This window comes from Coloeus monedula (genome assembly GCF_965178545.1).
Source record: "Coloeus monedula genome assembly, chromosome: 3".
In the NCBI taxonomy this organism is placed as follows: Eukaryota; Metazoa; Chordata; class Aves; order Passeriformes; family Corvidae; genus Coloeus; species Coloeus monedula.
Genome location: NC_138783.1, coordinates 84,299,158 through 84,320,590, shown reverse-complemented (window position 1 = coordinate 84,320,590; position 21,433 = coordinate 84,299,158). Strand labels below are relative to the sequence as shown.

General features: G+C 37.1%; 1 protein-coding gene across 1 annotated transcript; it reads right to left on the bottom strand.

Moving 5' to 3' along the window:
• Positions 1–1,289: 1,289 nt before the first annotated feature.
• Positions 1,290–12,185, bottom strand: TNFSF13B (TNF superfamily member 13b; the record flags this gene model as incomplete). The annotated part of the gene is made up of 6 exons (XM_082278967.1): positions 11,844–12,185; positions 11,655–11,760; positions 3,738–3,794; positions 3,284–3,396; positions 3,036–3,186; positions 1,290–1,402 (listed from the first exon to the last, which is right to left on the bottom strand). The coding sequence occupies exons 1-6, from the start codon at positions 12,168–12,170 to the stop codon at positions 1,290–1,292; spliced, it is 867 nt and encodes a 288-aa protein (XP_082135093.1). The 5' UTR covers positions 12,171–12,185.
• Positions 12,186–21,433: the final 9,248 nt, after the last annotated feature.

Here is a 21,433-nt window from a genome sequence, read left to right as displayed (position 1 = left end):
ATAGCTCCTTTGACCATAAAATATTTGGGGAAAAAAAAGGCATAAATACTATCTACTGAACTAAGTGGCCAGACAAAAGAAAGGGAAAAAGGACATCTGTTTATTCTTTCTACAGCTCTGAATATTTTTGTCAAACAGAGTTAAGCACTATATTCAAAACTGCAGAAAAAGCCTCTGAGATGCAAGTGTATTTTCTTAGTTGCATGGCTGGTTCCAGATCTATTGGATTTTTCTTTTTACTATATTGCGTAGAATGGATCATAGCAAGAAGCAAGGGAAATACAAAAAAATATGTATGAAGTAATATTTCCATTAGATAAACTGTTCAAAAGAAGATAAAATTCTATGCCCAAATGCCCAAGACATATGTCTGTGTATATACTTTCAAATATATACAAATATATCTATATACTGTATATATATACACATCTATATATGACTGCAGAAATGATGGAGCCAGAAATCCAATTCATGGTATTGAGTCTAATTTCACTGTGTTTCTTCCTGTGCCAGCCTTGTTTACATAGAAGTGTAGACATATCCTTAACAAGCAGCAATGCTTTGAAGATTGAGCTGTTGAAGCATTTTACATGTCCTTTTTTCAGTAAAATGAATTCTAATTAGTAAATGTTAACAGATTTTAGTAATTTATTCACTTTTTGTTCACACAGAAGAAGCAAGACAGTAGCTACTATTCTGTATATTTGTTTTCATTATCCCAGACATTTAGAATTCTTCCTTTCCCAGTATTTTTGGGGAAAGAAAAAAACCCTAAAACTCAGAACCCACCTAACAATTTCATTTTGTGGTGAGAAATCTACTGTTCGATGTTTCTTCCCCACACATTATATATCAAATACTTTATTGATGAAATAATGCAAATTTAAGATACACTTTTATTTTAGATTTCCTTTTCAATCATGGATAACAATTCGATAGACTGCAGTCCTGCTCATGCTGTTATTTTTGGTCAGCTCCTTCTTTGATTTACCATACGGACAACAAATTGTTTCAAAGCCAAAACCTCATTGCTTTATAGTTGTTATCCAGAGTCTCCCATTGTCTAAAATGAATTGGCTTTCTGGTAATCACATGGTGGCTATATCACAAGCATGTCTGGTATGTTTCCTGTTTTGGGTTTGCTTATTAAAGTGAAGAAAATTTTTAGAAGCCTGTGATGAATTAGGAGAGGCTGAATTGGAAGCTTTATTACAATCCAATATTTTTTCTGACAAAGGCATAGGTAGAGAAGAAAATGGCATTAAGCATAATAACAGAAATGAAAGGCTTCAGAGGAGCCTTACTGCACCAAAAAAAGTACCGTCTCCATCCAAGGATATTTTAGCCCTTCTCCGTGGTATTGTAAGTTGAAGTTCATCCCCTTCTTCTAATTTTGCAATGCCTGGCAAAAGATTTGGAATATTTTTAAGTTAATATATCAAATACACTATTTTATAAATGGTATTCAAAAGTCATTATGTGTCATCTTGCAAATGTAAGCATGGCTTGTTATTTGTGATGAGTGCTTTTATCTTAAGGCATAATCTTAGAGTTTACAGCCTATCCAAAGCTGACACTTAACATCTTCTGTGAAGCTGGACTTAATTTCCACACTGCACTCAGCATAACACAGTTCACTTAAGCAAACACTGCAAAAATTTCTAACAGTGGTGTACCCAGGTTCCTCATGTTATGGTGATGAGACAGTCAAAGTCAGCATTGAGTATTACTGGCCCTAGACCACTCCATTCCCACACTTCTGGAGGAGGTCTTATGAGCTTTACCAACCTAATGAATCAGCTTATCCACTGCAACTGCAGAGCACAAAAGTGCTTCCTGCCAGCCACACATCAGCTGATATAACCAAGAGCATCTTGCCTTCAAGCTGCAGCTGCTGAGCTGAGAACACATCTAACATCTGCTGTGACACATGCTCAACAGCATGAGAGAGAGCAGTCAGAACTGCTTTTCCAGGTGAAAACAGAGCAGTGGGAATTTGGGAAGCAGGAATCATGAAGTGGCAAGATAGAGATCCTAGTTAAGAAATGGGAACAGTAATACAAGGGTAAAGTCAGAGTATACATGAAATTGAAGGTGGTTATGTTGCCAGAATGTGAGGCTGAGGGGCCCGAAAATTAAAGGAAATGTTTGGACAGCCTCAATTGCCAGGACAAAGTATCTAGTTAGTTAGTTAGTTGGAATTTAATTTTATTTGGAAAAAAATTAGCTTCCTGCCACATCCCATTTGTTTAATGCCATTTATTGCTGGCAGTCAACTCCATCACTCAATGTTGCCCACTTTTTCATAACACACTGAAAAAAAAGTGCTGGAAAATAACCAAAGAGAAAACCCTCAAATCCACCATTAAGGTGAAGTGACAGACAGATAAGAGATGATAGATGAGGTTTTATAGGCCTTGACACCAACTCCTTAAATACTACTGCAGGAATATACACATGCATTGAGCATTGAGCCTGCTGGACTTGCATTAAATATTTTAATTGTTCTTTTTTGTGGTGTTTCTAATCTGTGCAGTCATAAAGAGCACCTTATAGGAATTAACTGTTTTTCATCTAACCAAAGACTAAAAATGCAGTAGCCTTTAAAAGGAGGAGAAATATCACAGTATGGTTTGCACATATTGGATGGCTAAAATTCATATGTGACATTTCAAAGGAAAATATAGCTCTTTAATATTTTCTTGGGGTAACTAAATGTGGAATTCAACTCCTAAGTAAAACTGAGTTCTTCAATAAGGACAGTAGGTACTCCTCTGCCTCAGGCATATAACTGGAAGCACCAAAATGTCTAACCATTTTACAGACTCAATCAAGAGAGCAAAATTGTTCAGATCACCAAGTTAGATGCATAATCTCCAACTGTTGATACTTTATATAAAACTGTATCTTCTGAAAGTATTCTGTAATTTTGCAGTTAGTTCTTTATGACTGCTACAATACAATTGCCCAACACTAGAGATTCCATTTGATACAGTTTATTTGCAAACAAAGAGAAGGAAAATGCAGATATTTACCAGCAGTATAGCAAGAATTATTTGGATAAGATTGTGGCATATTTTGGATGCAGCGAAACAATGTCACCAAGCTGAGATCATCACCAAACACATGAGCCTTCTTCCTCTGTATTAGGTGTCCCATAGCAAATGTTGTATCCGTATATAAAACCTACAGATAGAGGAGGTGAAAACTTCAAACTTAATGTATGGAGGCATTGAAAAATCCTTACAAAAGTCAGATGCTGAAGTGAACTGAGCTTTCTCACCTGGCCATATATGAAAAAATAACCTGTTTCTTTGATCACTATTTTATTTCCTTGTTCTTCCAGAGCTGTTCCACGTTTAAAGCTCAGGAGCCAAGGGACAATGCTTGAATCATCTAAAAGAAAAAATAATTTTGGGTGATCAGAAAGGTTATATTCTTCCTTTTCACTGGCCAAAAATTAACAAAGATGACTTCTAGACAAAACTTCCAGTCTTACTAGCTGGATTTCCCCACAGAAAAGATGGTATTTGCAAGAGACATCCAGATATAGGGACCTTCCAGATGCAGGGACCTTGTTGTTTTTTGTTTTATTTTGTTATTGGTGGGGTTTCTTTTAATTTTTAAGTTTGTTGTCAAAACTCAGTCAAAACTTCTACTGCTTAGAAGTTAGGAAAATTTTTTGAAACAGTTATCCCATGGAATAGTTAACTACAAATCATGGCACATATTCTTACCTTTCTGTTGGATATCACTTTTGCTGTCAGCAATCAGTTGCAAGCAGGCCTGCAGCACTGCAAAGTGAAAGCATTTTGAAATCAAAGAAACATAAGTGAGTAATAGAATAAACTTATGAAACTACTTTAAGAAAAAAAAAGGACACAAAAGAAATCTCTTAGTCTCACCACTTATTTTAAAACAGAACCTATTGGTTTTAACACAGATCTTACTCAAGTGTGCAAAACAAAAATTCCTGTCACAACACATGCTAGATAACTTTCAGAGATCATGCAGCTAAGTTGGAGGCCTCAGGTAGCAGCACAAGTAACACCCGCTTCTTTTAATACCTGGTCGTAATAAAATTATGTAGCAGTAAGTCAAATGAGCTAGAAATCATCAGGTCAATTAGCCTTGTTAATTTTTTAAGCAAAAGCTTGAAAAAAGCCCCAACCCTGCCAGCTATGATAGATAGCAGATTTTCTGTGTTTGCCATATTATTTAGAGAAATTACTTTCCAGTTATAGTGCTATAAAATATTAGTCGTATATACTGGTTATATGATACTTTCATAATAAATTCTCAAAATCCATATATATGTACTTTCAATATGTTTTCAGATACTGTCATGGTTTAGCATAGTTTGGGTTTTTAGTTAAAGAGGGCTCCATCAGCCACTACAGATATGTACACTCAGTCAACCTATATTGAGACTAAGAGGGAAAATAGAGAGATGACTCCTAAATGCACACATAACAGATAGGTTAGTATCTGTCAAAATGTGTTGCTCAAAACTGTAGACTGGTGACACTAATGAGAAATTAGGTGCTTGTTCAGAGAAAAATACTGAAGAATGTTAAAATACAGATTTGCAAGTGAAACGAAGATCTTATAAAAAATCCTGCTAAGCATAAGTGTCAGGCAACAGGATAAAAGGAAAAAAGAATAGCTGCATTTGCCTGGAGCAGATTTTAATCAAAACATCTGGTTCTCATGCTACTTCGAAGGATGGAAAACTGAATAGTAACATTTACTGCACTTGACAGAGACCGAATGAATTTACTAAGAGTCAAGAGAAGAAAATTCTGCCATGGATTGCTCCATTTTGTTTATCACTTTTCAGCCAAGAAGGCTGAGGGTCAGATTTGGCCACACAGATTTGGCTATAATGGGCAATGCCATGGATCTGTGGGATCCTGTTTCTATGTCTGTCAGTGGTACCCACATGAGCAACCAAGTGTCCAGTAGCACAAACCTCTTGCTGCACAGCAGGTAGTGAGAGGGTTTGGGTGGAAAGCAGACTCTTTCTAAGTCTCCTTTTTAAGGGGTCCTTCTTGAAAACAGCAGAAGAAGGCTGGATGTTCACCAGCACTCAGCCATGCCAGCTGGCAGCGCACAAGGATTCAAGTGCACATCTGGGAATGCTCCAGTGCCAGAATGATCACAGCCTGCAAGCCCTAGTTATGTTAATAGAAATGCTATCATCCAAACTCCTGTCTCCCACACTGAAATGTGTCCTTGAGTCCTATCAATACACATCAGTAACGTGCTACAGTCTATAGATTTTTTTCAAGCCAAGAATTTAAAGGCATCTGAATTATCTGCCTTCTGGTAAGGAATAAAAACACCCAAGCCAACCAAAAATTTAAAAAGGTATTATAATTCAGACATTTTTCTATCACACTTCTGAGCAAAACACTTTTCTGGAAAATTAACTTCTAAATAAAATTAAAATGGGATTTTGTGGAGATGTACAACACAGCACATCAGTCAATTAATTTCACAAGACATTAATTCTTCTTTGGGACAAAATGCCTTCCTAGTGAATGGAATTTGCTGATTCCCTAGTATTTCAGTAAGCTAAATCAAAATTTTAATTCCTGCTTTTAAAAGAACCAACTAGTATGGCCACTGGATTTTCCACTAACCCAGTGAGAGGATTTGTGATGATTCCCACTAACCAGCTGCTATCCAGCTGGGTACCAGTGAGTAGTGTCTACAAGCACTAAAACTTATGGCTACTTTAGCAACTCTTGTTAAAACTGCTCGGCAAACTTGGTGGGCATTTTTGAAATTATCCTAATTCTCACTTTGCCAGTCTGAATTTCTGTTTCAGCTGGTTGCAGCACTGAAATACTAGTCAGCATTGCTGAGAACTGCTCACAATAATTAAAATCTGCAAGATCAGGACAGTCTGAGATCATCTCCATCTTTTTAAAACACATGCTAACTCTATTCTACAGACATCAGATCTACACTTAATCTCTAAAAAAAATTTCTGTCTCTTTTCTTTTAATACATGCAGATAGGAATAAACCTCCACAGAATATAGTAAGCTTGTTTTTGAAAAAAATGGATGCAATAGTGTCCTTCATGACAATACGGAGACAGAAACTAGCATTGTGGCCATTTTGCCTAAAGCTACAAAAGACAAACAATATCTAAAAAAGTGCTTGAGGGACTGAACAACATCATGCTTCAAAAATATGTTCTGAATCCAAAGTTGACCCATAACTATTTCCAGTATATACAAGTACTTCACTTTGACTTCAGTGGAACTACTTACATGCCTAAAATTAAGTAATTCATTGAAACAAATTCCAAGTAAACACTACTACTATTAAGGAGAAGATATGGACCTACAAAGCACATTTTTTGAGTGAATTAACAGGAGTTTTCAGTAAAAAGTTAACGTTGTTAAGAAATGCTTCCAATTCTATTCCAAGAAGTACCCTAATCTTACCTTAAATACAATATGAAGAATATATGTATATCAAAATACACATTGAATAGTTGCTATTGGTACTGAGAAGAATAAATCAAAAGCTCTACCTGAATCTTTCAGCCCAGTATAAAATAAACTTGAGCAACATCTTTGTAGTCCAAAGGCTTTTTGAATAATTAATAATGAAAGCAGAATACAGGATTGATAAAATACATCTTGAAAATGTGTAAAAATATCTAGACTGAGTATCACCATGAGATCTAGCTGTATAAAAGTGTATCTAGAATGCTAAAGCATTCCCCACCCTCTTTTGACTTTAAATAATAGCTTTGCTTTGACGTACATTCTTTTTTTTCCGCTGATTTTAATTGCTCTGCAGGCTGTGGGTTGGCAGAAGTTCATTTCAGAGTCTGTCTTATTCCATGAACAGAAGACCCAATTCTGAAGAAGTTAGTCAGTCCAGACGCCTTTATAAACCACAGCCGGCACACGAAGTGATGTGTTCTCTACTGGTTGAGCAATGTAGTCACAATTTAAAAAAACCTACTAGCTTTTGCTGCAGGGCAGCAACCCAGCTTTCTGCATATCTCCATGACTTAAGACCTTGTACTGGTAAAATAAAATTTTCCCTCACATGCAAGTTTTGTTATTATCTAAATTGCATAATAATTTTAGTATTTTGCGATCTCACTTAATGATCCATCCAAACAAAATTTCAAGTTTACTATTTGTGAGCTCATGTATAAAATTTAAAGTTTTGATATCTGAGGCCTGAGACATCTGTGCCAATTTTTGCTGAAATAAAACCTAGGAAAAACCCTGACCTTGAAAAAAAAAACCTCAGACCTGCTTATTTAGGTTCCTTTTTTATCTAGATCTGTTCTCTGTAGGATTCCCAAGCACATTTAAACACTAGACAATTTAATTTGTAAGGGACAAGCATTTTCTTGAACCATTTGTAGTTCTTCTTCCCTTAACTTCTTGATTTCTCATGACAAGATATCTTTTTCTAGTTTTTGCTTGTCCATTTTTATAAAGTGGTGTTCATGAAGTCTATCACAGCAGAAACCAGGACAACTGGTTAATTTGGTGCTTTTTAATAGAGATGTCTTTATATGGCATTAATTATGGATTCAGTCAGTCCCTGCATTAAAAGGCCTTGATCATACCTTGCAGGTATGACTAAGATCTAATAAATATCTTCAAAGAATTGGTAGCATTATTTTGACCTTCATAGAATTGCCAGTAACATGTTACAATCAGAAAAACAAGGGAATTGTTTACTAGGAATTCAGATTTCTATTATGAAGTCTAAAGCAGAATGTTGGTTTTAAAAATTAGAGCCTATTTGGTGTATTTTTGATTGTGCAGTGTTCTGCATAATGCACAGCACTGATTTATTCACTCATCCATTCAGTGAAATTCTTCATGTGAAATTGCAGGCATTGCATTAAGTAATTTTCTACCCTTTTGCATAGAAGGGCCTATTTCCTTTTGAATTAGGCTGTTGTCAGCAGAAACAAATCAGGATAACATATATTTTCAAGAAGTAGGCCTTTCTTTTTTCTTTTTAATTTGATTTGAATTTTTATTTTATATTTGACCTCTTCAAACAATAAAATATGGAGTATTGTGAATATTTGGTAAGGGAATTTTATATGTGGCATTTGTTTAAGTTAGTAACAAAAGCTTGCGTCTCAATTCAAAGATCACTAAAGTCAAGTACCACTTGTAAAACTTCTTGCTATACCTCTGTCTCAGATATCTAAAGCAACAACATACAGAGTCAAAACACTTCCAACCAACAAATGGATTTTCCAGTACAGCAATTTTATCAGGAGGGATGGCAAAATTCTCACACCATTGTTGGAAGGCAGTAGTTATTTCCCATGGACACAAATGATACTGGAGTGGAACTTGAGAATTGCTAGTAAAAAAAAACAATTGCCAAGTAACATGCCAGGTTACCCTGCCTCACTGATTTGTGGAATTACATAGAAGCTCCTACATACATGCAAGGAGTTGGGCAACCTCAATACAACAAATAAATGTAGTCCATGGGGACTCCAATCTGATCCCAGCAGGTCACCTGCATTTGAGTTTACAGAAGACCTGATTCTCACCTCCCTAGGCCATGGGAATCAGAATCCCACAATAATCATCAGAATGAGGCACTGAGGGAGTGTGAAAATGAAATTTGATGTTTGTACATTGGCTTAGACAATGGTACATAAATCTTATTCCTGGGCTCAAGTGCACGTGCAGCTTAGAGAGAAACACACAGGCAACACAATCAATAATTATGAATATAGTATAAAATTCAGGAGAGGTCTTTTGTTGTGGACCAGTTTTCCTCCACACACAAAATTTATAGAGAGAAAGATAAAAAGAAAAAGTGTATCTGTTGTTACGTGTCCTGATATGACATTTGCCAGAAGCGTACGTTTCAAAATCACCCATTACCTCCTACTCATTGTATCAAGAACTCTGGTTCTGACTGCTAGCTGTGCAGCTTTATTTGGAATTGATGCTTGAAACACTTCTCTTCAACCTACCCAAGCTGGGAATTTTCACAAGACACAAAACATGCAACTACTGATGACTAATAGTCTTATGCATCAGCACAGACAAATGCATACCCCATAAAATAAGAAACAACATTGTGTTAAATCCACTTCCATTCAGTTGTCCTTTAATCAAAATGCTAATTTGTGGCCACTTGTGTGCATTAAAATGGAAATTCAGTATGTTCAAGAAAGGCTGTGCTGGGTCTAAAAAAAGAGTGATGGGGTATCCATTCCTGGAATTTAGCAATTAAAATCTAAAAACCCCAGAACTGAACAATAACTTTATTTATTAAAAAAAACCCCAGTTCTATATTTTACTTCTGCTCTCTGTTGAAGCACAAGAGAAGCAATTATATATCAGTGATGTTTTCAAATATTAACTTTCTAAGGAATCGATCCATATAAAAGTAAAATGATGGGTCAACAAATAATCATGAAATCAGACTCTACTTTGAGACCTTGCTGAAGCAAACAGAAGTAGGACAAGAACAGGCACCTCACTCAATATTCTAATTTATTTGCCATTATAACAGAATGAGTGCCACACATCTGCAGGACAGTTTGGAGGCTGATGGGATTCTGGTACCCAGATATGGATGTCAAAAGATCAAAATGCAGGGCCTGTAATTCTGTGTACATGACCAAGTAGTAGACTGGATTCAGCACCATGAACAACACCATGTTCTCCTATTTAACTCACCCTGCTAAAACAAAATCTAACTTTAACTAGTAGGTTCATGGTCATCAGTGAAATCTGATCTGAGGAAATATAGTATCTTACTGAACTCTGAAAAGCTAATTTTTTTGTAATTTTTTTGCAGACAGAAAGCTAATTCTAACAACTTTTTATATAAATGCAAGATTTGCAATTTACTTTTTTTCTTTTTTATATATAAAAATATGAGGTTCATGTTAGAAAACATTTTTGTACTAGGTCAACTGACGTAGTTTTTCCCTTTAAAATGGATGTTCATATTCTGTGTTGTCATCCATCCTAAACAAGTTTAAAGACAGCTATACCTTAAAAAATGTTTACAGAAATAAGTAGCTTAATTGAAATTTTAGTGTTAGAGGTATAATCAGAGGTGGCTACATGATGAGAAGAATCTAAAGTCTACACTGAAGCACAGCTGAGGAGCCCCAAACACTGCTCACCTCAAAGAGCAATAAGGCTAAAGATGAAAGCTATTGTCAAGGAAACTGGATTGCTTGCAGAGTATTGATGCTCTAACATTCATTTAAAGAAAAGACATCTCCTTATTTTTTGATATTTGTACTTTAGATCACTTGTTTTTATTTGGGAGTTCCTAGGGTGGGGAGGGCAGGGGAACTCTGTGGTTCCTGTGATGGGAAACAGGCTACAAGAAATACAATTTAAGCAATCATGACCTCAGTCCTGTTTGCGAAATCTTTCTTAGCCAAGATCCTGAATCAAAGACTACTAATGAAATAGAATAAATCCCATATAAACCTGTGGATTTTAGGTGATGTCCTAAATTAATGGGGTTTTTTTGAATATTGGGAGTAAGTAGAGTGATTATACTCTAGAACTTAAATTTCATTTAGCTTACTTGAAGCTCAAGTGAAATACATTTCATATTAGTTGCCCAGTGAGAAACACATTTTAAGCAAAGCTTCATCTAGTCTTTACCAATAATTTACTCCATTTCAAGTTCTCTAAATAGTTTAAGATATCAGTTAAAATAATATAAAAGTATACATAGGAAGAGTGAACTGATTTAGCAGCTCAGGAATATTTTTAGTTACTCAGTGCAATTAGAGTATGTGCGCAAACTGGTATAGTAAAATTCTGTGTTTCATCTTATAAGGCCCCATTGTGTTTGGAAAAAGAAAGAAATGCAGGTATTTTATCCCCAAAGGAAACAAATATATCCCATTATTATGTCAACACTATAATATACATTGGAGACCTTTTATGGAGCACAGTCGTCAGTGTTCTTTGCAGAACCTTTTAAAAAGGAGAACCATGACAAAAAAAAAAAAAATCTGACTGGATAGGAATTCCTTTATTAATTTTACTATTTATTGATAGGTTGTTTTAATGTAGAAATGATACTAAACTTCTGAATTCCTTGTAGTCTGCCTCTTTTGCCAGGTACAAGCCAGCCTTTCTCCTTGAAAGCTCCTATTTCCCTAAAGTTCTCATTACTTCTCTCTTTTTTGTTTCCCAGAAAAATGAATTGGCATTTTTATTAATAGATTTCCCTCCCTACTATTATCAGAGAGAATTGAACAATTGAAAATCTGAATGATTTGAAGTTGCCTTTTTCAACTCTAACGCTTCATGCAGATTTGGGATACAACATTCAAAGTTCAACCTGCAGATAGCATAAATATCTGGTACCTTAAACAGTATGTCCCTACTCATTGCAGGACCATTGGACTACATGGCCTTTTAAAGGTCCCTTCAAAGCCAAAACATTCTGTGATTCAATATTCTATCCTTTAAGAGAATATGCCCATGGTTAACACCATTCATCCACCAATAATTTTGAAAACCAGAATGGGCTCTGGGAGCATGGATAAACTGACAGGAGAAAGAAAACGTGAATCAAACACTCCTGCTTTTCTCTAGACAGGATCCAACTGCGGCATCCCAACCCACTTCATCAGCTGGTATTTACCTTTTTCTTCTGTGTTGGCAGCAGACCGCCTGCCCCTGTTTCTACTCCCATTCCAGATTTCCTTTTGGAAGCTCTCAACTGGGCCAGTACCAGCAAGCCTGCTCTCCTATCAAGGAGAAGCAACAGTCAATGAAGGCAGCCCCACATTTGCCCATGTCCTGCAAGTCAAAACCCACCCCTCCAGCTTACCTGCCTGGCGTCAGCTGCAGACACTTGCAGGAAGGAAGAAACAGGGGTACCTGCTTTATTTTCATCGGGGGACACGAGTGGCTGGTCTAGCGGAGACCGTGCCTGGACGCTGTAGATCAGCTCGCTGCGCAGAGCTTCTAGTTCTATTTTCAGGATGATAACATGGTAAAGAGACACTGCTGCAAGACAAGAGGACAGGAGCATTGCAAGCCACGGGAATGTGACAGAAAAAAGTCCCGTGGCGCCTGAAACAGCACCAGGGAGGGCAGAGGGAGAGGAGGCGGTATCCTTCTGTTGGATGACGTGCACACAGTCCACGGATTTCATCGCTGCTCTTTCCTTACTAAAGCCAGAGGGAGAGTTCAGCTGTCCCCTTCCGAGGTGCAATCCATGTTACCAGTTGCTCTCTGAAACTAAGGGCATCCAGAATAAGTGAACAAAACGCCCAGATCATTTCCTGTCATATGAAGCCGTTGATAGCACCATTAAACTTAATGTACAGAGTGAGCGTCTAAGATTCTGTCTTCCCTTTGTTTTCACCTCTCTGTGCTGCATTTTGGAAATGAATACTTTCTCACAAGCTACTTGTTCAATCTACCTTCCTCCTTTCACTTTCCACTAGTTATTTATGTGGCAGCTTGCTATAGCCATTTCCCATAATCTTTCAATTTTGGCACAGCCAGAACCACCAGTAATTTCGAGCCTTATCTAGAAGTGCAGAAACCATGTAAAGTTTCCTGGCAGCATTTCATCCAGTGCTCCTTAAAAGACATACACGTATGGCAGGCATGTGCCTCTGTGTGTGTGAAGGCATATAGATGTACTCTGTATATACATTATATCATCTATATTAACACATTTATATTCATATCTAAAGTGCCAATATGCATACAGAGGAGACAAATCATTCAAAATAAGTTTTTTGTCCTTTCCTGAAAACAAAAGTGAAAAATATTCCCAGGTATGAGTCACAAATTATGGGTTTCTCAACTGTATGAAGTTGCAAATTCTGCAGTTCAGTTCATCAAACTAACTTGAAAAGGGATGACATTTTATTAAACTTTTCTCATAAGTACAGTCTCTCTAAAGAATTCAAGAACCTTCATTTATGCAAAAAGGAACACAAAGAAGCAGGGAGAGGAAATTTGGCAGGGGGGAACTAGAAGAGGCGAAAACTAGGGGATTGAAAAGAGTAAGAGAGGGGAAATAAGAACAAGGAGAAAGGGCAAATAATTATTTAGCGAATTTAAAAATTAAACATGATGCAAAACTTTCAACATGCATGCTGCCAACACTCAGGTGAATCCTGAGTGTCTGGTTTAAGTTCATCTTTTAAGATTTTGTAAGTCCTTTCATCTTAAAACCCTATATTAGGAATTCCTTTCTTTGCAACAGTAAGGCTACCTAGATATTCCACACACGTTCATATATTTTTTTATTCTCACACAAAATTCAACTTTTACCACTTTGTTCAAAGCTCCAGTGGTCTGGGACAGAAGAAAAAAGATAAACAGTATCACCATTATGGCTAAAATCAACAGGTTAACCCCTCTTACCATGCAAGTAAACTTTATCTTTGCAAAAGAGAAAACTTTTACAGGTCAGTCCAAATACTGTGTAATAAATCCTGATGACAACACCTATCAGAGTAGTTCAGATCAAGTTCTTTCTGTTGGGAAGGAGAAGGAAGAAGGAACAACAATAGAGTAACAACTTTCATAGCTGCTTCCTCTTCTGTTTCTTAAGGCTACAATAAATTTAGTGTGATTATAAGCTTTATCATCTTCCGTTGTGATGCAAGGCACTCTTTTCCTTATTTTGTCACCTCCTGCAACCACACCATCCTGCACAGACAAGTAAATCTGTTCCCAAATGCAAAGGAAACAAATACACCATGTATCTTAGCTTGCATCCAGAAGCCCCATACATACTGTCAGAAATTATACAGAAATTGGTGTGGGGTGGAAAAACCAGAATATCCATACCATTTCTGCTCCTATTTTCAAGGCTAAGTTAAGCTGTAAATGGGGCTGCATTTTGAAGTAAATTTAATGTGAACTAATGTAGGGGTTTTTTAACAGAATAAGCAATTATTAGAACTAAGCAGACATGCCTTCAAGTGTCTCTAGACATCTGAGCATTACCAGCCTAGTACTGACTGCTCCAAAAATAAAAAATAATGTGACAGTTGGAAAAGAAGTGCTATTTTAGAAAATGAAACCGAGTGAGAGAATGGAAGTTATAACTAGCTATCCAGGAATACCAAGAAACTATTGGCCAGTGAGGTCTCTGCAGTCATTAATGTATCAAAAAATAACAGATCAGTGTATAAATAGCAGTGCTCTAGCCACTTCTAGAGAAAATAGGCTGCTCCCAGCCTCCACAGCCTCTTTAAATGGGGTCATTATTTGGGCTGACAAAATAATTGTGGTGACATAGAGGACTTCTGTAAGACATCTGGCTGTGTCTTGCTTATCATTCTGATCAATGAGAATTTCAAAGGGGAGATGAGGAAAATCACAACAGCCCACAGATGGGAAATTGTTAAATTCAATAGGCATTTGTAGCTGAGCATCAAAGGGATCTCTCTGTTGGCAACCTTGTGTTGTTCTGTAGATTTATAAGCAGTTATGTTGTTTAGAAGAAAATACAACTTCAGACAACTTCTGTGATGACAAAAATGGGAACAATAAATAATGACAGTAAGATGTCAATAATGAAAACGAGCATGAGTTACCTAGAAATAGACTTGGTTGAACAACTCCTAATATAATCAAATGGAGCTTCAGTTAATTGCAGATTGCTAAGTGCATTAAATTAAATCACAAAAATTACTTAAAAAAAACCCCAAAACCCCCCCAAAAAACCCCACACCAAACAAAAAACCCCATGCTAGTTGCAGAGCCTAGAACCCGAGGAGTCAATGCCTCAATGCTTGCCACTACGTCTTCTCATAACATACTCTCCTTATGATTCCTCTTGTTGGCAAAGCTGCAAAGTAGTCCTTAGCCTGCTTAAAGCAAAGTCAGTAAGATTAGCACATGCTGTTTCTACTGTGTTTTAAACCAAGGTGTGATTAAAGAGGACCAAGGAGTGCTTGGATCAGCCTCCCATTAGGAGACATGGGAAGGTGATGATTTCAGCTGAACACAAGCTCTCAGTGCAATATTCTTGTTGAAACAGAGGTATACTATTTGGATATATATGCTAGGGGAAAACAGCATCATGCTTTTATATTGACAAACCTATTTGCATATAGCTAAGACTGACAAAACTGAACAGTGAAAAAGGTCAAAAATCCAGAATGAATACAAGAGACCTAGAGAACTAATCTCAGAAAGGGTATTCAGTTTTTGGTTAGCAGCCTGCTTCTACTGGACAGCCTTCCTGAAAATCCTTTTGCAAACATTTGTACCACATCAACAATTTTTGACTCAAGACACATGTGGGCAGAAAAACCTTAGAGGCTGCCTCAGGACCAGTTCAAAGCAGCATTTTTCAAACTATTTCTACAAAAGAAAATGTCACTGCATTAAACTGCAGAAACCTAGCCCTGGGCATCTAACTCTGCAAGCAAATAAGAATAAACGCTCATAAAAAAGGTATCCTGAAAATATGTCTTTTTGCATGCACAGTACATGATCTGTGCATACACCATAGTGTCTCCTTAACCCAAAGGATGAGCTATGGTGAACACTCAGATTAACTGACCAAAAAAACCTCTTTAATTTAGCTGAGGAAAACTATAAAGAAATGCCTTGGCTAGTCAAAGAATTCTACTTAACCAAGTCTTTTACTTCCAGGGAAAAGGGCAAACTTTTAGGTAAAATTCAAAATAATAAATAAATGAAAACCAAAATGCAACACATTATTACTGAAGACTCTTAAAGGTGAGAATGTTTCATGAAAACACAGGAAAATGAGTTCCTGAACAAAATTAAGGCTTGTTAAAATTCCCAAGATGTTACAGCAGAAACAAGCCCTGTAATTTTATGCAGGCAATTACTTTTTTCATTTCCATTATGCAGACTATCAGATGAAATTATCAAGATAGGTCCTGCTAACCTGAAAACTTATAAAAAAATCAACATTACATCTGTGGGGAACCAAGGCAGAGATAGTAACCAGTTATACAGGAAATTTGTGGTTGAACCAGAAACTGAATTCTTGATTTCCTGAAATCCAGTTATGTTCTTTAACCACAAAAGCATCTTCTTTGTGGGGGAGGAAAAACCCATAATGAAGTTTAATGTGCAAAAGAGAAGCAGTTGATATGACTGTGAAGGCTTGGGTAAAAACCCATGAACATGAAAGTTTGCTTAAAAGCCAATGTTCTGTTTTTAAAAAGGATTTTGTGCAGATGCTGCAACCCAGAGATCCAGGCAAGTCTGTCGAAGGCCACACTAAAAGTATGTCTCCAGTGGCAAGGGTCCAGCTTCACATACTTCTGAAGCAGCCACAAAATGGTCCCTGTGGTTATTACAAGAAAGAGACCATGATATCTTGCCTTACCACACAAGACAGTGCAGAACAGATAGAGGAGCACAGAAAAAGCAAAGGTTCCATTCTGAAATTTTCCATTTAATTTAAAGTCCTTTCTGAAGATGGACAAAATAGAAGTACTATTTTGGAAGAGATCAGAATAAATCCTGTATTATAGTTTTCTGCTATTAAAGAAATCTGTACTAAGAGTATTCACAGATATCCCTCTGAAACAGCAGACATTCCCTTCAAGAACACTTAATTAGCTCTTTCAGCCATTAACTACAACTTATACGGTAACAAATCCTGGCAAGTTCTGCCTCACAAATGGATCCAAAAAGTAGTCATTTCTGTGTACTCCACTCCTGTGGCTGTATAACTTACATCTTATTATTTTAACTTCTGTAAGCTGTTGAATACCTTGCAAGTAAAGGATGTGTTATACAAACAGTTAAAGCCTTATTTGTTAAATTACCTTATTAAAAGGAAAACAAAAAATTCTATGAGATTTTTCTGAAGCGAAAAGGGTAATCTTTTCTCTTTGCCTCAAAACTGCCAAGGATAATACAAATGTCTCCGCACATTTTAGATATGCCATCCTCAATTTATTCCTTGCAATATTTTATTTCTCTAGATAGCTAGACAATTTGGGTCCAAATGCATACTATACAAAGTAAACCTACAGCTCACTTGCAGCCATTGTCACTTTTTATATGGTTATTACAGTGCTTTCGAAGAGAAAAGGAAGTGACACAAAGGAAAAGCAATTATTATAGGTGTCTTTCAAAGTATGCAGCAGAGCCAGCTAGAAAATAATTTAAAAAACATATAAAATATAAAAAGACAACCTAGGATTTATATACGACAGCAGCTAAATGCCAGCCTTCTCCCCTTCACCCCCTCCCCCCCCATGATGTTACAGCAATTGCTTCTTACTGCTCAGGGAAAAAGGAGCTCTGTCATGCAGCTGAAGCCCACTTCTCTTACAGTCTCACTGGCTTTGCTACCCAGCAACATGGAGAACTGCATTTCTCCACCTCTTTGACACTATGCAACTTAAGAGATTTTGCACAGATGGGCTAAAAATGTATTTGTATGGTAACAAAATAAACACGGAGCCCTGGCCCTTCATGTGGGAGTGGCCGCTCTGCTGCTGCTACAGTCTGGAGACCTTCAAGAGAGAGCACAGGACAAGGATTCAAGTATTTTCAAATCATAATGTTATTTCTTCGTAGCCGTATGTAATTGCTACACTGTCCCTGAATCCTGGAGGACAGGCAGGAAAGGGTTCTCTGCCTGACCTTTCCCGTTGAATTTTTGTAAATAATTAGCCCATACCAGACATTAAGTGTAATTCAAACCAGCTGTAGAACTTCCTTTCTATCTGACTTCAAGCAGCACAATCCGTTCCTTAGTTACTTGTCAAAGCTAGCGGCAACATCTCTCTGAACTTGGTACATGAACATACGTACATTTCTGTCAGCCACCTTGCAGCTTTGCATTATTCAGCTCATTGCTTCAGATTATTAAGTACGTATCTCCAGTTGGGAGTGAAACCATGTTCTTTAATACAGTAAAACCAAGCCTGCTCTTAAGCTGCACTGCCTTTCAGAGAAAGAAAAACTGCTGTTTTTCCAAGCCTTACAAGCGTTACTCTACCCCCATCCAAGCTGAAGCATAACAAATTAGTCACATCAATGTTTTCAAAACAAATCCAGAAAATAATCAGTGTATCTTCCTTATCTACTTACAGAGACAGAACTCCGTACAAAGTCTAAAATGAAGACCCTGAATAGGTTCCAACAAGAGATTTAAAGCTCAGGCATGTTCAATATCTTTGCAGCAAATAATTTTGGCTTAGACAATGGTTCAGAATTTTCTCAAAACCTTATCTACCTTGTCTTTTTAACCTTTTTAACAGACAGCAAGCCTTTGGTCTAGGTTTCATTTCATAGAGTCATAGAATGGCCTGTGTTGGAAGGGACCTTGTTCCAACACCCCTGTTGTAGGTATGGGCATCTTCTACTAGATTAAGTTGCTGAGAGCTTCATCCAGCCTGGCCTTGAACACATCCAGGGATGAGGCATCCACAACTTCTCTGGGCAACCTTTCCAGTGCCTCACCACCTTCACAGCAAAGAACTCCCTCCAAATATCTAATCTATACCATTCTCTTTCAATTTTAAGCCTTTCCCTCTTGTGCTGTCACTACATGACTTTGTAAGAAGCCTCTCCATCTGTCTTGTAGCCTCCCTCAGGTACTGTAAAGATGCAATTAAGTCACCCCAAAGCCTTTTCTTTTCCAGGCTGGACAAGCCCAATTCTCTTAGCTTTTTCTCATAGAAGAGGTGCTCCATCCCTCTATTAAGTTTGATGACCCTCCTCTAGACTCCCTCCAACACCTTTATGTCCTTCCTGTGCTGAAGAATCAAGAGCTGGATGCAGCACTGCAGGTGGGGTCTCACCAGAGCAGAGTAGAGGAGCAGAATCCCCTCCCTTGCCCTGCTGGCCATGCTGCTTTGGATGCAACCCAGGACATGTTTGGCTTTCTGGGGTGCAAACTCGCATTGCCAGGCCATTTCCAGCCTATCATCCACCAGCACACCCCCAACTCCTTCTCGGCAGGGCTGCTCCAATTTTAGTTTAGATGTTCATATGCCCTCATGAATGTTTACTATGATTTAATCAGTACTTGCAAATTCAGACAAAATTTCAAATACGGTGTTTTGCCTGATATGAAGGCCTATGCCTGTCTACTAAGCAAATGAATATAACATCATGAGACATTCCAGGACACAGTTTATGTTGCACTTTGTAGCCCAGCTGCTTATCAATTTTCAAGTAAGAAAAAGCAAATGCAAGACTTATGTTCTCCAGAATAGCACAGTGCAAGTAAGTTTTAGTGATATAATTCACAAGACAGCAACCTGCTTCTCATTCAGTATTCAGATGAAGTACCCAATCTGGACTTGTTCCTGTACAGTCATTTCTTTCTTTACAAAAATTAGAAGTACCTTTTTTATTTTTTTTTTCATTCCAAATTAATAGGTATCTTGAACAGTGTCCAAATGTACCACACATACACCCCACACCCACAGCCCCGTTTCCTAGGTACTGGGTTAAAAATGAACTATAAGCCTTGCAGTAATTCAGGAGAGGACACACACTGCAGCCTTAGAAAAGACAGCAGTAAGCCCTTATTTTCTGGGTATTTCATATTAACCATGCCGAATGGGAGCAGAGGCGATATAAGCTTAGTAATGCATTTCTCTGTAAGAAAGTAGAAATTGCTTCAGACTGAGTATCCCACTCTGGCTACATGAATTAACTATAAATCTGAGTGGCATTACAGGATTTAAAATTGACATTTCAAATATTGCCAGCATAGGTGGTAAAACTAGTCAGAAACACTTCAAAATACTTCCTAATGGACATAATATTTAGACCATCTCTCGATCCCCAGACAACAGAAATTTTGAAATGCAAAATGTGTTAGAAAGTGATGGAAAGCTACCACATACCAGTTTTACTAACACTTCTTGAAAGTAAGGATACATGACAAAGCTTAGAAATATATTTGTAATATGCTTTTTCCTCTGCTGTAATAGCTTTCCACAAATGGCACATCTAACAATGCAGATGTCTAGCCCATGTGCTCTGGCTTTAGTAAGTGACAAAAACCAATACCTTGAGGTTGATCTGTTACCATGCAAACAAAACTACCCCTTCACAGATGCGGAAGACAGGCCACAAACTAGAACAAGACATTAACAGCACTTTTAATGTATCAATTTATTGCATATGTCAGTACATAAAAATAGAAAAGTGTTTTTTGTAAAATTAACTTTATTGTAAAAACCAACTAGAATGATAATGTAAAACTTTGCCACAATTAGCACATATACAATAACATTTATGCTTTGTCTACAAAACTTAAGAATACTTTATAAGACAATTTTGCCTTAACTATATATTAAAGAAAAATCAAATAAAAAGCTTGCATCTCATAATCAGTGACTGTTTCTGAATTCAAAACACAAGTGTTATTTAGAACTTCAATATGCTATCTCTATTTACACTTCTGCGGGGTTCTACTCTAAATTATACAAGCAGGATGGCATTGCAAATTATACCTAATGGGATACATCAGGCTGATCCCACTACATGCAAGAGGCACTGATTTAATATTTGGCAGGAGTGCCCCTAGCAAAATCAGCTGTCATTAACAAAAATAAAATTGTATTTTCCAATAATTGAATTATGAAATACAAATGGAGGTACGTCTGCATCTTTTTGCTAACAGAAAAGACCATACCTTGGACTCTCAATTCAGTCTTGCATTCTTCACTGTGAACATCCAACGTGACCCAAATTATTAGCTTAGAGATGCTGATATGCATATTTTGTATAAATAGTTAATCCTTCTGCCCTTCAGCTGAGAGATTGTCCATAGCCTACCAAATGCATTTGTGCTCTATTTCTAATTTTACCTGAGAAATGGACATGAGGGCTGCTAAACCAGTTAATGTTTCTCCAGAAGAAAGCACAGCTTACCTCTCTGCATTTCACAGTTCAGAAACAAATCCTGGGAATGTAAACTTGGGTTAGTAGGAAGCCTCAAGTATTTCCACTAATTAAAACCATACACATGTGTGCACACACAAGGTCTTATGCTTCCTTACAAGGAACTCTACTGCTACAGCTGTTCAACTCCTGACCCCCCTGTCCTGGAACTTTGTTTTTAGTTTTGTTTTTTTTAACTTAAATTTCCTCTTACAATAAGAGAAAATTCCTTTAACGAACATATTAACTAAGAGGCTTTCTTACAAACCTTTGAAAAGAACTCCTTCCCAAACTAGAAATTTGTAAGTACAAGACAAATACTTGGGAAACATCTATACACAAATGGTTAACTGTTACGGGAAAACATATAATGGTATTAAATAAAACAAGTGCAACTGTATCATAACACACCTTTTGGCAATTTAAAGTTATTATTACTATGTTGCTTGCAGTTCAGTTTTTAGCAGCAGATAACTGTGGTTTCCACCACACAGTCCACAAAATAAAAACAAGTCTTGACTTGTCAGAAGAGGTTTCTGCCCCCTC